General features: G+C 42.8%; 1 protein-coding gene across 2 annotated transcripts in view; it reads left to right on the top strand.

Moving 5' to 3' along the window:
* The window catches only part of vav3 (vav guanine nucleotide exchange factor 3), an 86904-nt gene extending 78149 nt beyond the window's left edge, over nucleotides 1-8755 (top strand). The window contains exons 26-28 of one of the 2 annotated variants that reach the window (XM_013913781.1): nucleotides 5021-5101; nucleotides 6303-6454; nucleotides 8167-8755. In XM_013913781.1, coding sequence (XP_013769235.1) covers nucleotides 5021-5101; nucleotides 6303-6454; nucleotides 8167-8211 — 278 coding nt within the window. In that variant the 3' untranslated portion in view covers nucleotides 8212-8755. The remainder of the gene's footprint in view (nucleotides 1-5020; nucleotides 5102-6302; nucleotides 6455-8166) is intronic. The other variant, XM_013913782.1, reaches the window with a different exon arrangement.
* The last annotated feature ends 8061 nt before the right edge of the window (nucleotides 8756-16816 follow it).

Here is a 16816-nt window from a genome sequence, read left to right as displayed (position 1 = left end):
TGTTTTTGACTCGGCTGTCAAACGGTGGTTGGCGAGTCTACTAAGCATGTCATTAGATTTGATAACAGTCTCTTGCCGATTGCTGAAGATCAAATCAATTTGAATGCCAGGGGAAAAGGGGGGAAACCAGTTAGAACTCTAAATAAGTTTGCACTATTAATCTGACTTAAGTTTAAATGGAATCTATTTCTCGTCACTTTTTAAATCTGTGTTATTTTGGATGATCTATTTAAGAAAATTTTTAATTCAGTACAATTCAGTTTTGATTATCTAGCACCAAATCACAGGTGTAAGGTCAAATATAACCTCAATATAAGAAAGCACTTGGCAATGGCGGGAAGGAAAAACTCCCTTTTAGCAGGAAGAAACGCGCAGCAGAACAAGGCTTATGGAGGGGCGGCCATCAGAGGGGAAAGATGGAGAGCACAGGGAAACAGGACAAAACAAAAACTACAGGAGAAAAATTTTATCACATGCTGGCGGTGATGAATAAACACTAGGGGAGTGAACAGAGGCGAGTGGAAAGGAGAGACTCGGCTTATCAAAGGAAGTCCTGCAGCAGTCTGAGCATCATAACTAAGAGAGGGTTCAGGGTCACCTGAGCCAGCCTTAACTATAAGCTTTATCAAAAAGGAAACTTTTAAGTCTAATCATAAAAGTAGAGAGTGTCTGTCTCTTGAATCCAAACTAGGAAGCTGAAGTCTCTGCCTCTACCTTTACTTTAAGAACTCTGGAAACTCTACAAACCACAAGTTAAGCCTGTAGTCTGAGAGCAAAGTGGTACTATGAGGTCATCAAGACATAAAATGTTGCAGAAGTTAAAACAGTGTCAGTATAGATGCTAATTTTAGTCCACGAAGGACTTCTGTAGCTGATTCTGTATATTTTTTTAAACAATTTGAACATGTAACGTGCGTTATATAATATGATATAATATTAGGACTTTTATTTTTATTATTTTTATTAATTTTTACCCTAATCTATTCGTTATTTTAAGAGTAAAAAAGATTTTTAAAAAATGCTGATAATAAGATAGCATTTCACATGGGAGTAATTGTATCGAATGTGGGATATTTCACATCATTTCACATGCCAGACAGCCGGAAACCTTTAAGCATCCTCACCGGTGACGATTTAAGCAGCAGGATTTCTTTTTCTACCCGTGTCATAATGAAAAAACGTGTGACATCTCAAGACAAAGCAGCTGTTGACAGCAACACTTCTGATAGGTTTGGGGCTGTACAAGAACACAGTGATGATTAAGATTATTTATGTATGCAGCCGCTGCTTTGATTTATAATGAATGAATAAAGGAGAATGCAGTATCCGATAACACGGTTTCTTCTTTGTAATTTAACAATTCGGTTCGACTCAGTTTTATTTATATAGAGCCAATTCACAGCAACAGCGCATTTATATTGTAAGGTAAAGGTCACACAACATTAGAAAGAAACCCCATCATATAGCCTCCTATGAGCAAGCACTTGGCAACAGTGGTAAGGAAAAACTCCCTTTAAACAGGAAGAAACTTCAAGCAGGCGTGGGGTTTGTAACTGTGAAGAAATGTGTTTTTAGACAAAGACAAACAAAAACAAACAAGCTTTTGTTGTGGGAAAAGCTGGCATGCATAAATCCCTTTATCTTTGACTAGAAATGGGAAAAATTCATTATCTGGGGTTTAAATCCACTCAGTTAACTGTTTGCAATCTTCAAACTGAAGTAGAGAGGGATCCTTGCCTTAAAAACCATAAATGTTTACCCCACGCAAGAAGAAACATAAATATTAAGCTCAACCCGCCAGGCAAAGCACCACTGCCCATTGACTGCTAAATGGAAAATCAACCAAGTGATCACAGTCAGTGGTAAAATGATGATTTCATTTGATGCCTGCATGCCGCTGCGTGCTTTGGAGAAGTCCCTGGCTTGCAGACGATCACGTTTCAAGCGGCAGAAATGTGAACAGATTGTACTGAGCTGTTTGCTTGTTCTAAAGCGGGGCCTGTTGTTCAAACTCAGCATCAAGACACAAGTTGAGACAGCTCCAATCCAAATTTGTTTTGGAGGGTTGTTGTGGTGTGCCCCTCTGTCTTGTAGGCAGCCTGCTCCCGGTGTGCAGACTTCATTTTTCTCGCTTTCACTTTTAAACGACTCGTGTTTTGATTTCTACTTTCCCAAAGCACTGCTGGAAATCTCCCAATTAACGTTTGTGCTTTGTTTTTGTCGACTGCTTCGTAGTTAGAGAAACTGATTGATTGATATTTCCTTTTTTGCTCATCGTTACAAAGGAAGAAATACTGGCGTTTAGTTAGCTGAAATGTATCCGTGGTGTGCAGGTTTCTAACTCTCGTCCTCATTTTGTGGGAAGCCGCAGCGTGTGTGTGTGTGTGTGTGTGTGTGTGTGTGTGTGTGAGTGCGCTGTCGGTCTTTCTCCCCTCTATTATTCACCCGGCTCACATTGTGCATTCCGGTGTGGTCCACAAATCAGATTGTGCAAAAATGAAGCATGTAAGATGCAGCTGGTGTTTCGGTGGCTGTTTGAAGTGGAGCGCGATCCCTCTTCATATTGCTCGTACCTAGACACCATTAGGGGTTGCTGAGCTGTCTCTCAGTGCGCTGATTAGTATTCATTTTAAAAACCACTAGAGCCCTGCTCCTCTTACAGCATATCAATAACCCAGGCCAGTTAACTTGCCAGCAGTATTGTTGGGAGCGGCACATTTTTCATAAAGTTTGGGCATTTATCAGTCATTGCGGGGATTAGATTTTCTATTCCCACTGGCTGAAATGTAGGCTCCTGTGCAGAGGTGGCTTTAGAAACCCGAATGAGGGGTAGACTGGGGGCACGCTTTTAAAAGAACGGCAGCGGATTTGAAAAATGAGCAGAAGACTTGAATTTAAAGTGCTCGTTCTGTTCTCGGAAATAATGAACTGTGCATTGGTCATAATTACTTACTGTATGACATACACTATATTGCCAAAAGCATTCACTCCCCCAACCAAATCACTGAATTCAGGTATTCCAGTCACCTCCATGGACACAGATGTATAAATTCAGGCATGCAGACTGCTTCTACAAACATTTGTGAAAGAGTGGGTCTCTCTCAGGAGCTCAGAGAATTCCAGGATGGCCAGTCGTAATATTTCATCACTACTAAATATTCCACAGTCAGCTGTTAGTGGTATTATAACAACTCAGCCGTGAAAGTGGTAGGCCATGTAACATCACAGAGCAGGGTGAGTGGATGCTGAGGCGCGTGGTGGACAGAGGTCACCAACGTTCTGCAGACCTCCAAATGTCATGAGGCCTTCAGATTAGCTCAAGAACAGTGCGTAGAGAGCTTCAGTGCAGAAGTGCTTTCTGGATGCATCAGAGAGCAACTTGGGGTGGTTGGTCTCTTACCCAAGGATATTTGGCATGCAGAAAAGGCAGCCAGGAATTGAACCACCAACCTTCCGATCAGTACACCTGCTCTAAATCCTGAGCTACAGCCACCCCGCTCATAAGAGTATGACACAGCTCCATTTAGGCGAGGTTTGGTTTTGGTTTGGTTGTTCTGGATGTTGTTGAATTGCAACACTGCACTCTGCATACTATATGTATGTGGAATACGTTTTCCATGATCCTTTCTTTTTTGGTTGTTTTGTTCACCACAGTTTAACTTTTCTGGACTAAAATAATCACTGGCATCTGTTTAAGTCGACTACATTTATTCTCTGCGGTCTGTTTCTGTACTTTAGCAACACAACGGAGCAAAAAAGAACCCTTTTCATTGTTAGCATTTTACCCTGACTGTTCTCATGCCAAACTTTCTCTGCTTCTTTAGTTACGTTCCAAAATAACCCACGAACACCAAGGTGCTAATACTGTCAGGGTTAGAGGTTCTATTTCCCACAGCAAGGCAGTGACACTGCCAACTCTCAGACGTTACTGGAACAGGATCAGTTTCTGTAGCTGCCTCCTCTGCCAATAGGAGACAGACTGGAAGACAGACGGAAATACAAATGCAGTGGTTCTCTGGTGGGTTGTTTTTCAAGCTGTACGCCGAGATAAAGGCACAGTTAGTCTTTGTAAAGAAGAATCTGCAACATTTTCAGGTTCAGAAACAGCCTGCACAAAAGCAATTAGAGCACCCTCGAAAAATCCTGTAATAGTGGAATGTGAAATAAGGAAACGGGGTACATTACCGTGTTTTTTGAGCATCTGCAAGTCGGGGAGAATATTACAGCTACGTCTCCAACTGTGCAAAAATCCCCCTTCGCGCTGTGATTGTGAGTAGACTGCATGTTCTTCTCAATTAAATGCAATAAAGCGAAGATGTCATCCCTCATTAGCGAGGCAGAAGTCCTTTTAGCAAAGTGGAACAAGATATGTCATCGCTTCGTGTCTCAACAACATTTTAGGAGCAGTGCACATTTTTAGGACCTTCAGTGTTTCCTTTAATTCAGCGATGGCAATTAGACAAAGACCCTCTTCTCGCTTTTGCACATTTATAACGGCCGTTTGATAGCTTGTTACTGTGTTTTCTATTCCATATCAAGTGACTGTAGAAGATTTTTGAACGTGAGAGGCTTTTAGAATTCAAAATTCTCACCTTTAGTCATCGACAAATTGCTGCAAGTTTTGATAAATGTTATGGTTTGATCTCATATTTGAGTTTGGGAGAAAAAAGATTAGAATTATAATTATAGTTCCAAAAACACAGTAAATACTTTTAGGGGCACAAATTAATTAACCACCGAACATCAGTGAAAGAGCTGCTTCCAGTGGCTGTGTAGATAAGTCTCACTGGCTCTCCCCCTGTGCCTGTCATCATTTATTTTTCATCAAACTGCGACTGTGTGTTTTTTTTTTTAAATACCTCTGAAAAAGAAAGATCAAATTTTTTTTACAAAACATGCTTTTTTTTCCTTCTCCTTTGCTTCTCTCTCCTTCCATCCCTACCCATTCCTGCCCTCCTCTACCCCGTCTTGCATCTCTCCACCCCCCTGCCTGGCCTGCACTGCCTCCGCCCTGCCATAGCCCCATTGCTCTGCGGCCTCTCTCTTCTAACTCCTGCCGGCTACAGCTTTGTACCTCCTTCCTCTGCTCCCTTCTGGTCAGGTACAGGTATTGGTTCTCTCTCTCTCTCCCTGTCTTTGCCTGTCACTTTAACACTGGGTCTCTTTCTCTCTTCACCTCGCCTGTTGATGGCTGCTCGGGAACGCTGGCTGTCCGTTTGCGTCACTGCATGAAAATCTGGGCCTTTTCCATCTTTCATGTAGCTTCTCATTGAACCGTCTCACCTCTTGTGTAGTTGTGCACACATACATGCCATTCTGTACAAATTGCATGTTTGTACGATGTGTGTCCACATTTTTGCATGTGCCTGCTTGTGTGTGTGTGTGTGTGAGGTGCACCTTTAAGAAAAAGAGTAGAGTGTGTAAGATGTTTTCCACAGTTGGTATGTGGCTGGGTTTTGTGTGTGCTTGTCCAGGTCTGTCTGTCAAAGTAAAGGTGGAAGTGTCCAAATACACAGAGCTCCTCTATATTAGATATTCTATCCCTACGGCCAGCTTGTAGAGGTCTGACATTCCATTTCCACATGTCAGCTTTGCCCAGTCGGACCACCGGTCAGCGTCTGAAAGGGAAGAGAGCCGGCAGGGTGGGATGGAGCTAGCTAGCCGGCTCCACATGTGTCTCTCACACCGCTGTCTTCTCAGCAGGAGACATGTAGTCTAACACAGACTGCTGTCAGAACCCTGCTAAAGCTAAAGCTATGACTCTAAAGCTATGCACATCTCTTACACTCAGAGTAGTGAGTTTGTACAAAGTCGCCAGAAGTCAAATTACCTGGCTGAAATTCCAGCTTGATGTACAAAATTGGCAGTTTTTTACATAAAATAGTTCCTTTTGTTCATACTAGATTCTAGCTAGTTTTATGAAGAACAGCTGGCTGAATTTGGCTGTGTAATTAAAACTTTTCCTTCATTATATTTGCTCTGTGGTTTTATTTTCTTGAATACTTTAGATGAAAGGATCAGAGATGCTGGAATTTTATTGACGCTGTGGGGGAGGGGCGGTGAAGGTCCTTTCTATCTTTGTGTGAAAGGAAGAAAAATAAAATTGGTGACCAAAAAGAAACCTGTAGGTGTCAAAGTTAGACGTGTGTAACTCCAGGCTTCTCCACCTCTCTGTCCGTATGAGCGTCTACATGTTGCAACCGATGTGTTTGAACTCGTCGTCAGCATAAACCGTGGATGAGCACATTCTCTCTTTTTCGTCCTGTTTTGCATCCCCCTCATTTTCTTTTCTCTTCCTGCAGTGTTTACCCCCAAAGTGATTGGTGTGGCAATAGCGCGGTACGACTTCAGCTCACGCGACACCCGGGAGCTCTCTCTGCAGGAGGGAGACGTGGTTAAGATCTACACCAAGTCGGGAGCTAATGGCTGGTGGAGGGGCGAGGTCAACGGCAGGGTGAGTGGAAACCTTAAGGTGCTCAATGGCAAATTGTGGGAGGGGGGGCTTGGTTTTGCTAACCCTTCCAGGATATCATCTTTTTCTAAAATTCCCAAAAATCCCCATGTTGGTGGGCAGCATGCCATTATGCTCCTTTAAAAACAATCAACCTTGATATAAAGTATGTATCTGTCAGTATTGTTTAATCAAGGCACAGAAGTTTGTATTAGCAGTCTTCACTCTGAAATGATTCTAGCTGCTAAATTCTTAAATCCAATTTTGGGTAGCAGTAAAAGCGGGCGTTTTGCAGAAGAAAAATTTGGCAGATATTTTTGTCTGTGGGTACCTGGAAGGGGCTGTTCAGACTCAGTCTATTTTTTCATTAGTCAGTTGTGTGCAGTATTTATGTTTCCACATATCCTGTTGGAAGGATTCATTTGCTGCTCTTACATCACTTAAATGCATACGTTTTCCCAATGCCAGGAGCGCTCTCTAATCAGGTGTTAAATTCTGAGCGAAAAGGCAGGAAATCTGTGCGTCGACTCCCACTCGTGGCTGGAGTTTAGGTCGGCGGCGAGCGGCGGACTGAGTGCGTGCTTGTGTGTAAATAATGTGTTTGTGCTGCGAGTGTGAAGTGAACAGCTGCAGTAAATGGAGCTTTTCACTTTTACTAAGCCTGATGTGTGCACTGATGCCACTCTTAAAAAAACTAAGGAGGGGGAGAAGAGTCTGTGAAGTGCTGCTAGTGTCTCTTTAGGGCAAGCAGCCAGTAAAAACAGTTGGTATTACTTTTGTTGGCTCTTTCTATTTAAAATTCCAATATATCAGTACAATAATATCACATCATTAAAGCAATACAACAGTTTTTGTTAATTTTACCAAGTTGCTATTGGCCAATCAGTATCTGCATGTATCTTGTCTGGTATGTGCTGATTTAAACAATTTTTCTGAGCATAATGCAGATAAATATGCTATAAAGTTTCTTTAAAGTCAGTTACCCCATTATTTTTTCCCTTTGCCACTGACCTACTGTAGACAGATATGTAAAATGATCAGTTGATTATGTGTGGTTTTATGACATGTCATGGGCGTTGACTCACAGTTTAACTACACTTCTCAAAAAATGAAGGAAACCATCACAATAGCACTAAAACAGGAGGATGTAAACACAGACCACCAGACCTGTGGCGTTTAAAGACGAGGATGACCGTGACAGAAACACTTGATCAGCTCAGTATAACACAAGGCCAAGTGAACACAGCTGCACTGGAGAGGAAACGCCCAAAAAAGGGAATGGTTTTGGAAGTGGTGACGACAAACCGGGGCTTTGTCCTTATCCCTTCTGACTGTTTTTCCCTAGTTTTGCTTTTTGTTAGATTCGTAGCCGCTGACGGCGTTTGATGGTACTTGCAAACCATTCAGGTTGTACTGGTAGTCCAGCTCCTCCAAGATGGCGCATCTATATGTGCTTTTGTTAAAAATGTTTGCTGTGCTTTCCAGCACACACTCATCAGCATGGAGGAGATACCAGGAGGTGAGCTTTAAATGAGGAGAGCTGGACAGGGCAGTAGAAAGACATCAAAGCAGCAGCAACAGCTCTTTACTGGGTCCTGGTTACATCTGCAAAGTGTCTGAAGTAGCAACAGCTGAAGCAGACTGAGAAAATGATGACTGATGGCGACATTCGACCCCTGTCTGGTTACTAATCTCAGTCTCTTTTCCCCCCTCAGGTGGGCTGGTTTCCATCCACATACGTTGAAGAGTGCGAGGAGTGAAAGGGCCCGCGTGAGGGAAAAAAGAGGAAGATAAAAGAAGAAGGGCAGCGGTGGAGTAAGCAAACCGATCTCATGGCAGTGACTGAGTGAGCTTTTGCACCCCCGTCTGCTCCCGCGTTACTTTTCAGAGTGAAGCAGACGGCTTCGCTCACCTCCACGGTGCCCTGTTGCCTAAAACCATCCCGGAAGCCTTTGGGAGAGGAAAGGACTATAGTACGCTGCAGATGCAGAGATGCACAGTCATTTCTGCTTGACTCTGTGTGGCTAAGCGACTCCACCGACTAGCAGCTTGCCTGTCAGCAGGGCACAGGTCTTCGCCAGACACCCCCAACCCACCCCCTCGCCCTCCTCCTCTCCCCCTCACTTCATCCGTCCATCCATAATTCATCCTCCACTTCCTTCCTCCCTGCCCTAGCCAGCCGCAGCGCCACAACTCCCACCTGTTTCCGCTTGCCAAGTCGGTCGTTGCCTGAACTGTCAGCAGCAGATACTCAAACGCCGCTCTTCCATTCATCCGCTCATCCATTCATCCATCTACACCCCCCCCCCCCCTTATCGCTCTGTGTGGGAATAGAGTCATCTGAGAGTTGGGAGACACTTCAGTTTTCCTTTTTTCCCCCTTTCATCCTCATGTCTGAAGGGATTTCAGTCAGTTTTGACCTTGCCTGCCTGTTTTTTTCCACTAATGCAGGTGGATATTGATGACTTGATGACCCAGATTCATACACACACACACACACGCACGCGCCACCCACCTCTCCTCTCCCTTCAGATTATTATCGCCGCACACTTGCACACGCACTCTTCCAGGAGATGTAAGAGAGGGATGGTGTCGGATAGCATCGCTGCACAGTGCCAGCAATTGATCGCTGTTGTTCCTATTTTCCTTCCACCTCCTACATTCTTTATCTCCAGACCAGCCTCTCATGTTTTTTAGTTGTCTTGGCCGTTAGCGATCCCCACGCTCTTATCGGTGGCAGCTCTGTCAACAAGAGCCCATCCGCCAAGGGTTTATCTTATTGGAGGCATTAGCGGCTCGTCGGGGGTGGTGGTGGCGGTGGAAGGGGGAGGGGACAAACCACGCTACCTGGAAGCCACCTGCTACCTTAGCACTGAACGGCAGAAAAGAAAAGCACATACACAGCCCCAGCCTTGTTCTTCTCCAGTTTATCGTCTCATCGTTTCTTAGCATGTTTTGAGCTGTTGTTCCAGTTTCATCGTGTGCAGGTTTGATAAACACGGCTGATTACGTTCCAGAGGCTGCACAGGAGAGGCTATACTAACACCAACACCTGTCTCACAGAAATGGACTAGAAAAAAAAAAAATATATATATTTTAAGTAGTCTAGAAGGACTAACGTCATCTTTTAGAAACCTTTCTGTCACGCTTATATCTGCCTTCCCCCACCGCCCTCACCCCGGTTGTGCACAATGCTTCCTTAGTAAGAGTAAAAGCGGATTTTCCCACATTTGAAGGAATAAAAACCTTCGCTTTTAATGTTAACATCAACGGCAGAAAGGAGAAAGGTGCCAGAGGACACAGATCCAACATAGTGACATGGAGGACTCCTCAGTAGCTGGCTTTGTGTAGCTTTGTTTAGCAATGAAATATTTGTTGGCTGTAACCTCAAATCACGTCTTTTTTCTATTTTTCAATGTGTACATACTGAAACTTTTATTTAATCGATGGTTGGTGATGTCTTTCCTCACAGTCGCCCTGTCATAGAGCAGTCCACATCGCATGTATTATGTAAGGATGGTCAAAACACTACTTTGAACTAGTCCTTTAATGTCTAGTAAGTTGTTGTTTGTCTGCATTTCTTCATTTTTCCTTCTTTTCTTTTTTAACCATGCAGTTCAGCTAAAATATGATCGCATTTGTCATTGGAGCACACTGCAGGGAAGCTTAAGGAGCAGCTTAAGTGGAAACTATGGTGAAATTCTCTTGTAGACGTTGAGTTTTCAGAGTTTGTATTGATTTGACGAGATGAAAGAAACCATCGCTCTTCAGCTAACTCGAGAATCAGCCCGCAGGGCAATCCTTCCAGTCAGAGCTAGCCCTTCCACTGTCACGTCTGCACTGCGGTGATGCCACTGAGTATCACACTTTCTGAATTTAAGTAACGATTTATTATGAAGCAAGGCATTTATATACGCTTAATGGAGCCATTATAGTTGAAAGTCATTAATAACTCCTTGTCAGCGCCGTCTCTCCACGCCTTTTATGATATGTAGGAGAAATGTGTTTTATATGCAGACGTTTTCTTAAAGAACTAGACCGAAGGATCGCGTTGTCATATGTTTGTGCCGTCTCCCTGCCTACCCGACACACTTTCCTCTGCTCATCAACAGTGTCATTAAGTGACCACTAGATGGAAGCATTTTAAACACAGCCTAGCAGCCACTTCTCACTCTGCAAAAGTTTGGGCATGACATCATCTGATTAGGAGGTGAACGATATTAAAGGAAACAGCTGGCAGCAGGCTCAGACGTGCTGCTGCGAGCGTGAGAAACAGAGGAAGCTCTGAAAGACAAGCCCAGAGTATCAAAGTACAAAAGGAGGGTTGTTTAAACTGCTCCTTGGGCAGATATCACCATGACTTTTATTTTTTATTTTTTTGACGTGTATTGATCATTTCTGATGTTCGAGAAACTTCTCGTCAAGTAAGAGCCTTCAGGACCTCCTGCTCTCCAGCACGACTGCTGTCTCCGAACAGTCAAACATGAGATTTGAGAGTGAGAGAGAGTTGTGCTGCAGAAGGAGCACACCTCTCTCTCGTCTGGGGAGAACTGGAGAGCTGGAGTGGGCTCCTCTAATCGCAGACTCTGGTAATCCACTCCTGCTCTCCCTCCTCCACCCAGATGAACTCTGACAGCGGGGCCATTTACAGCTGCAGGCTTTCCTCTCGTCCAAGTGTGCCTCCAGATTTTTTCTTTTCTTTTTTTTGTGGGCAGGAGGGACGTGAGGAAGGCTCAAGGGTATCTGTGATCTAATCATTACACCATCTCCTCACCTCAGCGACCCTGCTGCATCCATCTCTCTGTCGGCTCCCCTCTCTCTTGCTCTATCTCACCGTGTCACTCCCCTCCTCTCTCTCCCACTCGCTCTTTACTGCTCTCTTTCCCCATCTATCTTTCATCCAATCTCCGTCTCCTCTGTTTCTCTCTGTATTCCGTCCCTCAACCCGACGCTCTGTAGGCCGTGACCGCCGCTGTGTGTTGGTGGGAGGAGAATCGGAGATTCTGTATTACCGGGCGAGGAGGCAGAGAGGCTCAATTGGAAAACAAGCCCAGCAAAATGAGGACTAGTTTAATTTTACCACAAATTAATAGGCCGGGAGAAATGATGCCAGTTAGAGAATGAATTAGAATTTACTCTCGCTATTGTGATCCCCTTGGTGTATGCACAGATTATTTCCGTATGCACAGGCACATCCCACGTGGGAAAATCATTTTGACTGAATTCAGGGCTGTGTTGTTGTATTAACCTGAAACACAACTCAAATATGAAGAAAACATGGATTTTTTTTTCTTCCTTCTGTTTTTTTTTTTAGTCAGTACTTCCTGTGGACTAAAGTTTGCATTGTCTTTGTTCATGCTTTTGTTATTTCAATGAAGCCAAAGATGTATGCTGTACTTACTGTTATGTCTCATAACCACGGTACCCAACCGCTGTGGCCTAACTCTAAAACTGTGCAATCCTGAGTGTGTAGCATATCCCTGTATTGTTGCTGTACTATACTGTAAATGATGTACATAGCACATAATAAAGATATACAGTACACAGCTTCTTCTGATGCACTTGTATTTCATGTCTTTTTTTAATAGATTTTTCTTAATTTTGAGAGATTGTAGTTTGAGTGTCAAGCCCTGGAGCTGAAACAACACAAATGCCAAAAATGTCAGTTCCTCAAATGTCCACATGAGGCTGACTCCAAACGTGAGTCAAATCCAATTGATCCCCACCGTTAAAATGCACATTTTTACAGCACAAATAAAGATGTTTAAAGTCTGATTAAAAATATATTTTTATATCTATTGCATATTTACACCATGACAGCTTTATAGGGGTTGAATTTTTATATATGTCACTCTATATTTAATTTGAATTAAAGTATGCATTATGTGAGGCGTGGTTTCTTTGTATGACAGGTGGATGTCAATCCGGTTGTTCAGTCTGACGTCACTAGCCGTGTCTGGGTCTAAAGTCTGCTGAAGGTCCATATATCAAACGATCAGTATGGCATTACTGAGAGTTGAAAAACTGTCTAAAGTCTTTCATCTTTAATAAAATGATCAGCGTTCTGCTCTACCAGGTGTAACAATTGAGTTTAACATCCAGGCATCCATGAAAACGGAATTTATGACATTTAACGGAGTTAGAAGTTAGCAGGGAGTTAGCTCGCTAGCTTCTATCTAAATACAATATAGCATGTCCTGACTGCAGGGTTTTGGAAACAAATTAAAACGTACAGCTCTGTTATCACTTCCAACATAACTGAAGACAGGAAACTAAACATCAGTGACGTTTGTAGGGTTACTGAAGTTGGGCTAGCTGGTATATAATGATGTGCTACCGCTAGCGACACAGCTATGTTAGCATAATATAAACAAGCTAACTTTTTTTCCACTTGATAAAAGTTAACGTGAGTGTTCTCGGTGGTCAGGAACAAATGTAATCACATGGCAGGATGCTGTAAAAGGACCAAACTTCAGTCAGGAGAACAACTGAGATAATCCATCCACAATACGAGGTTAGTCATTCATATACTGCTGCATGGGCTGGGCTGTAGTTACATCCTAAGGTTTTAAAAACTGAGCTTAAATAAATGATTAGCGGTGATAAAAGCCGAGGGAGGTGAACAGTGATCACTGACTGTTTTAGGAGCTTTTTGGGATTAAATAGAAGAAAATACAAAACATTAAACATGTTAACAACACAAAAGCCATATTAAACGCAGACTACTTTATACCCGGAAGTAGGATTCGTCGCGTCATCACTGAACAACCGGATGCTGCTACCTCTTGATCATGCTTTTTATTTTGTGCATTTTCCCAACTGTAGGACTGATAAACACTATTTTAGCTTAGCTTAGGTTAGCTAAACGTATGTATATTGACGTCAGTAAATTTGTGTTTACAGTACTTTAGGATATAGTTAGCTCTACAGACTGGGAGTGAGTATGAACATTATAACCTGTTTTGAAGTGGTAGGTCGTTTAAAATGCAGTCTAACAAGTGCAACCAAACATCAGGTGTTTCTGTGCAGCTTTGATCGCAGTCCGTCTGCTAGCTACAAATGTCGTGCAGTGTGTATTTTTTAGAGTGGGGAAAAGTACATATGTGACAAGTTCAGAGATGAAAGACGTGAAAAATGGCAGGAGAGGTTATTATTGTTTTTAAAGGTTATTTTTAAAAGTAGGGACTGAATAGCAAGTGACATTTGATAAAATGGAAATCCAAAGCTACATGTAACATACTAATCCACGCTGGAATTTTTGTAATCAGATGGTGGGTCTGTACATGAAGCATTGCTAAAATCATCTGCTAATGCATTTTTAAAAATCTTGAAAAACAAATTATGGTAAGAGTATTAGAAGACTGGACAGTGTAGTGACGGTAGTACTGCCTACAGTAACAGGTGATGTTAGATAGGAGTAGAGCAGCCTGGTGTTCATGGGTAACTGTAAACTTAGGTATAATTAGGAAAAATACCTTTTTTTTCCCCCGTTAGCCAAATTTCACCGTCATACTACTGTAGCCTTGCACTCACTAAAGGTTGGAAGCAGCCATGAAAGCTCATGTAACATCATATTTAGGAGCTATTACTATCTGTGTGATGCACTCATACAGTCTGGATGCACATATCTATTGACGCTTGCTAGCACTAGCTGATAACTTAGCACTCCACCTTTTTTTTGGCTCCAAAGAAACAACATGACGCTGGCAAAACTTAAGTCTTCAACACAGGAGTTCACAGAGCGACGGGTGACATCACACTAGCTTTGCCCATCCTTTGTACACAGTCTGCTTAGCAGTCTGCCTAATTTAGCAACATAAGTCACAGCCGTGTTGAAAAAGTGTTAAAAGTTGTAAGTTCCTACATGATTCTCAATCATACTGCTGCACTGGAACTGAAGTATTTTTACTGAAGTATTTCCTTCGAAAATAATATACACAAATCAAACCTTCTGTATATTACCACTTCTACTAATGCAGGCTTTTTTGGCGGACTTTCTCTTGTTTTCCATCGTGATATTTGTACATTAACAGGCAACCTCATGGCCACATACAAGCAAATAAAAGCAAAGAAGGCTGAGCAAACATAAAACCTGCATGAGTTATATTTATTAAATGAAAAAAGTGAATCATGTTGGTTGAATATATTTTTATCATACCTAAGAAGCACAATTATAGACATAACTTTTAATGAAGACTTGGATGAATAATTTGGAGTTGGTGAATTTTCAGATAAATTGGACCCTGAAAAAAATATTCAAGGTTAAGGCACACATTACAATTGTGAATATTGGTGTTATTAGTGGGAAACTGCTTAACTACGTGCTGGGTCACACTGTGCTCATTAGCTGACACGTTTAACTCTTTTAATCTTGCAAAATAATGAATAAACGAGGACATGAAACATCCTGTGAACTTCACTATGGTCAGTTTCATCTTTGTTAACTCAGTCAGCCTGGAAGTGACTTTTTTCTTGAAATTAGGAGCTTAAATTGCGCAGCTCCCATGCTGTCACTGACGCATTCTGTTGCTGTTTCCTCCACAGGACTTAAATAACCTGCAGCCAGTGGGGTGCTGTTTCTCACCAGCGTATTGGCTAATAAGTGTGAATGAATGTGGGGATAAACAGTGGGTCTTGTTGCTGTGATCATGCTGATAATTATGAACCGACTTCTAAAGCCTCTACTTCTAAAAATAGTAATAAATGAATACAAAAAAGGTAAACACTACCAGTACTGTGACTGTGCAAAAACACGCAGTGAATAGTTGTATTGGTGTCAAAAACAACAAAAAAAATGTGTACAAAAGTTGTGTGTACAAGCCACAGACCATATGCTTGCTGTGGCTTCTATGTAAAAGTGATCTGAATCAGGTCTTGTTTATTTGGTTGTGCATATGTGGGTGCCCGTGTGTGGGCGGTGGTCTCTTTGGCCATCTGGTGCCTGGTTACCTGCCACTGCTGCTCGGTCTCCAAATGGATCAATAGTGGCGGGCTGTAACAGCCAGTGCCCTTGGCACTGCAGGGGTGGAGAGTGAAGCTGTACTAAATGCCCACCAGGTGGGCTTCGCCTTGGCTGGGCCAGTCTGGATCACGCCGGTCCACTTCCAGCTGAGGTTTAGACCACCAGTGTGACAGATGGCTGCATGACATCACCCTTCTTCGCCACTCTGAAAGAATGTTAGGCCCAACTCTTGGACTGCTGTAGTCGTGCTTGATATGAGATTTTAAAGATGAGCAAATATTTGTTTTATGTGCTGCAGGAAACAGGGTGGACTCATTTCTGTCAAAGATAAGACCCAAAGATGCCTGCTCAGTGGAAGTCCATCTTATCCTTTAGAGAGAAATGTTACTTCTCATTTATAATATTAATCCTTTTTGCTGTGTTAGGTTAACACAATGAGGACCAGCCATTCAAAACTCTGCTCAACTACCTGAACTGGTTTCACTTTAGCACTGCAGCCATTTTTCTTTTCTTTTCTTTTTTCAAATCCTTCATAAGAGCTGCCGTGTTTTGACTTCTTCGACTGCACTCCACATATCCCGCTCTATTTCTCACTCTGCCTCGCTCATGCTTTCTCTGGGTTTATTGCTGTCTTTTGGGGCCATGAGGGAGCCATCATCATTGCTAGACGGTATGGCTGCTGTGTATAAATATCAAGCAGCACTCTTTCCCCAATGTTTTCCTGGAGACTATCAGCACTGCATAAACATTGAGGTGCTGTCTACAGAACACACTCAGACAGCTCATCACCATAAAACCACACATACACCTGTCCATTCAGAAAAAAACAGAGCCACACAAACACACGCACGCTTGCTTTCCTTACTGGTTGGAGCCAGTACATTATTGTAGCCTCTAGCTTATTTTCTTACAAATGTTATGTATGCAGTGTTTTTTAAGGAAACATATGTCTGCTGTAGCCCTGCTTGCATGTTAACATGGTTCGGCATTGCTCAGAAACAAAAGCGATTGCATTTATTCCATCTGACACCTGCACGAAATACACTCATGCATACTGTAGTGCACTTTTCAGAGCCTCACTTCTCAGTCTTCGCTGTTATTCACACATGCAATCACAAACAATCTATAGCGCGTGTCCCCCAACGCACACGGCGGTGACAGATGGTAGCGAAAAACTGCCTTCAATAATAACCGCCGTTACAAAACGGTTAAAAATGTATCCTTTCGTCAGCTCAGAGACTCCCTCCAAAATGTATTCGCCACATTACACTTGCTGCATTTAACAGGTTCAGCTCTTTTCTTCTCCGAGCCTCCTTAGAGTCGTAGAGGTGTTTGTCCTTCCAGATCCACGTTCAAGGTCAACCTGAAAGCTTCCCGCGTAGCCGGGAGTGTGGATGTAAATG

This window comes from Pundamilia nyererei, unplaced genomic scaffold (genome assembly GCF_000239375.1).
Source record: "Pundamilia nyererei isolate P.nyererei 1_Seehausen unplaced genomic scaffold, PunNye1.0 scaffold00150, whole genome shotgun sequence".
Taxonomy (NCBI): Eukaryota; Metazoa; Chordata; class Actinopteri; order Cichliformes; family Cichlidae; genus Pundamilia; species Pundamilia nyererei.
This window is presented reverse-complemented; position numbering and strand designations above follow the sequence as displayed.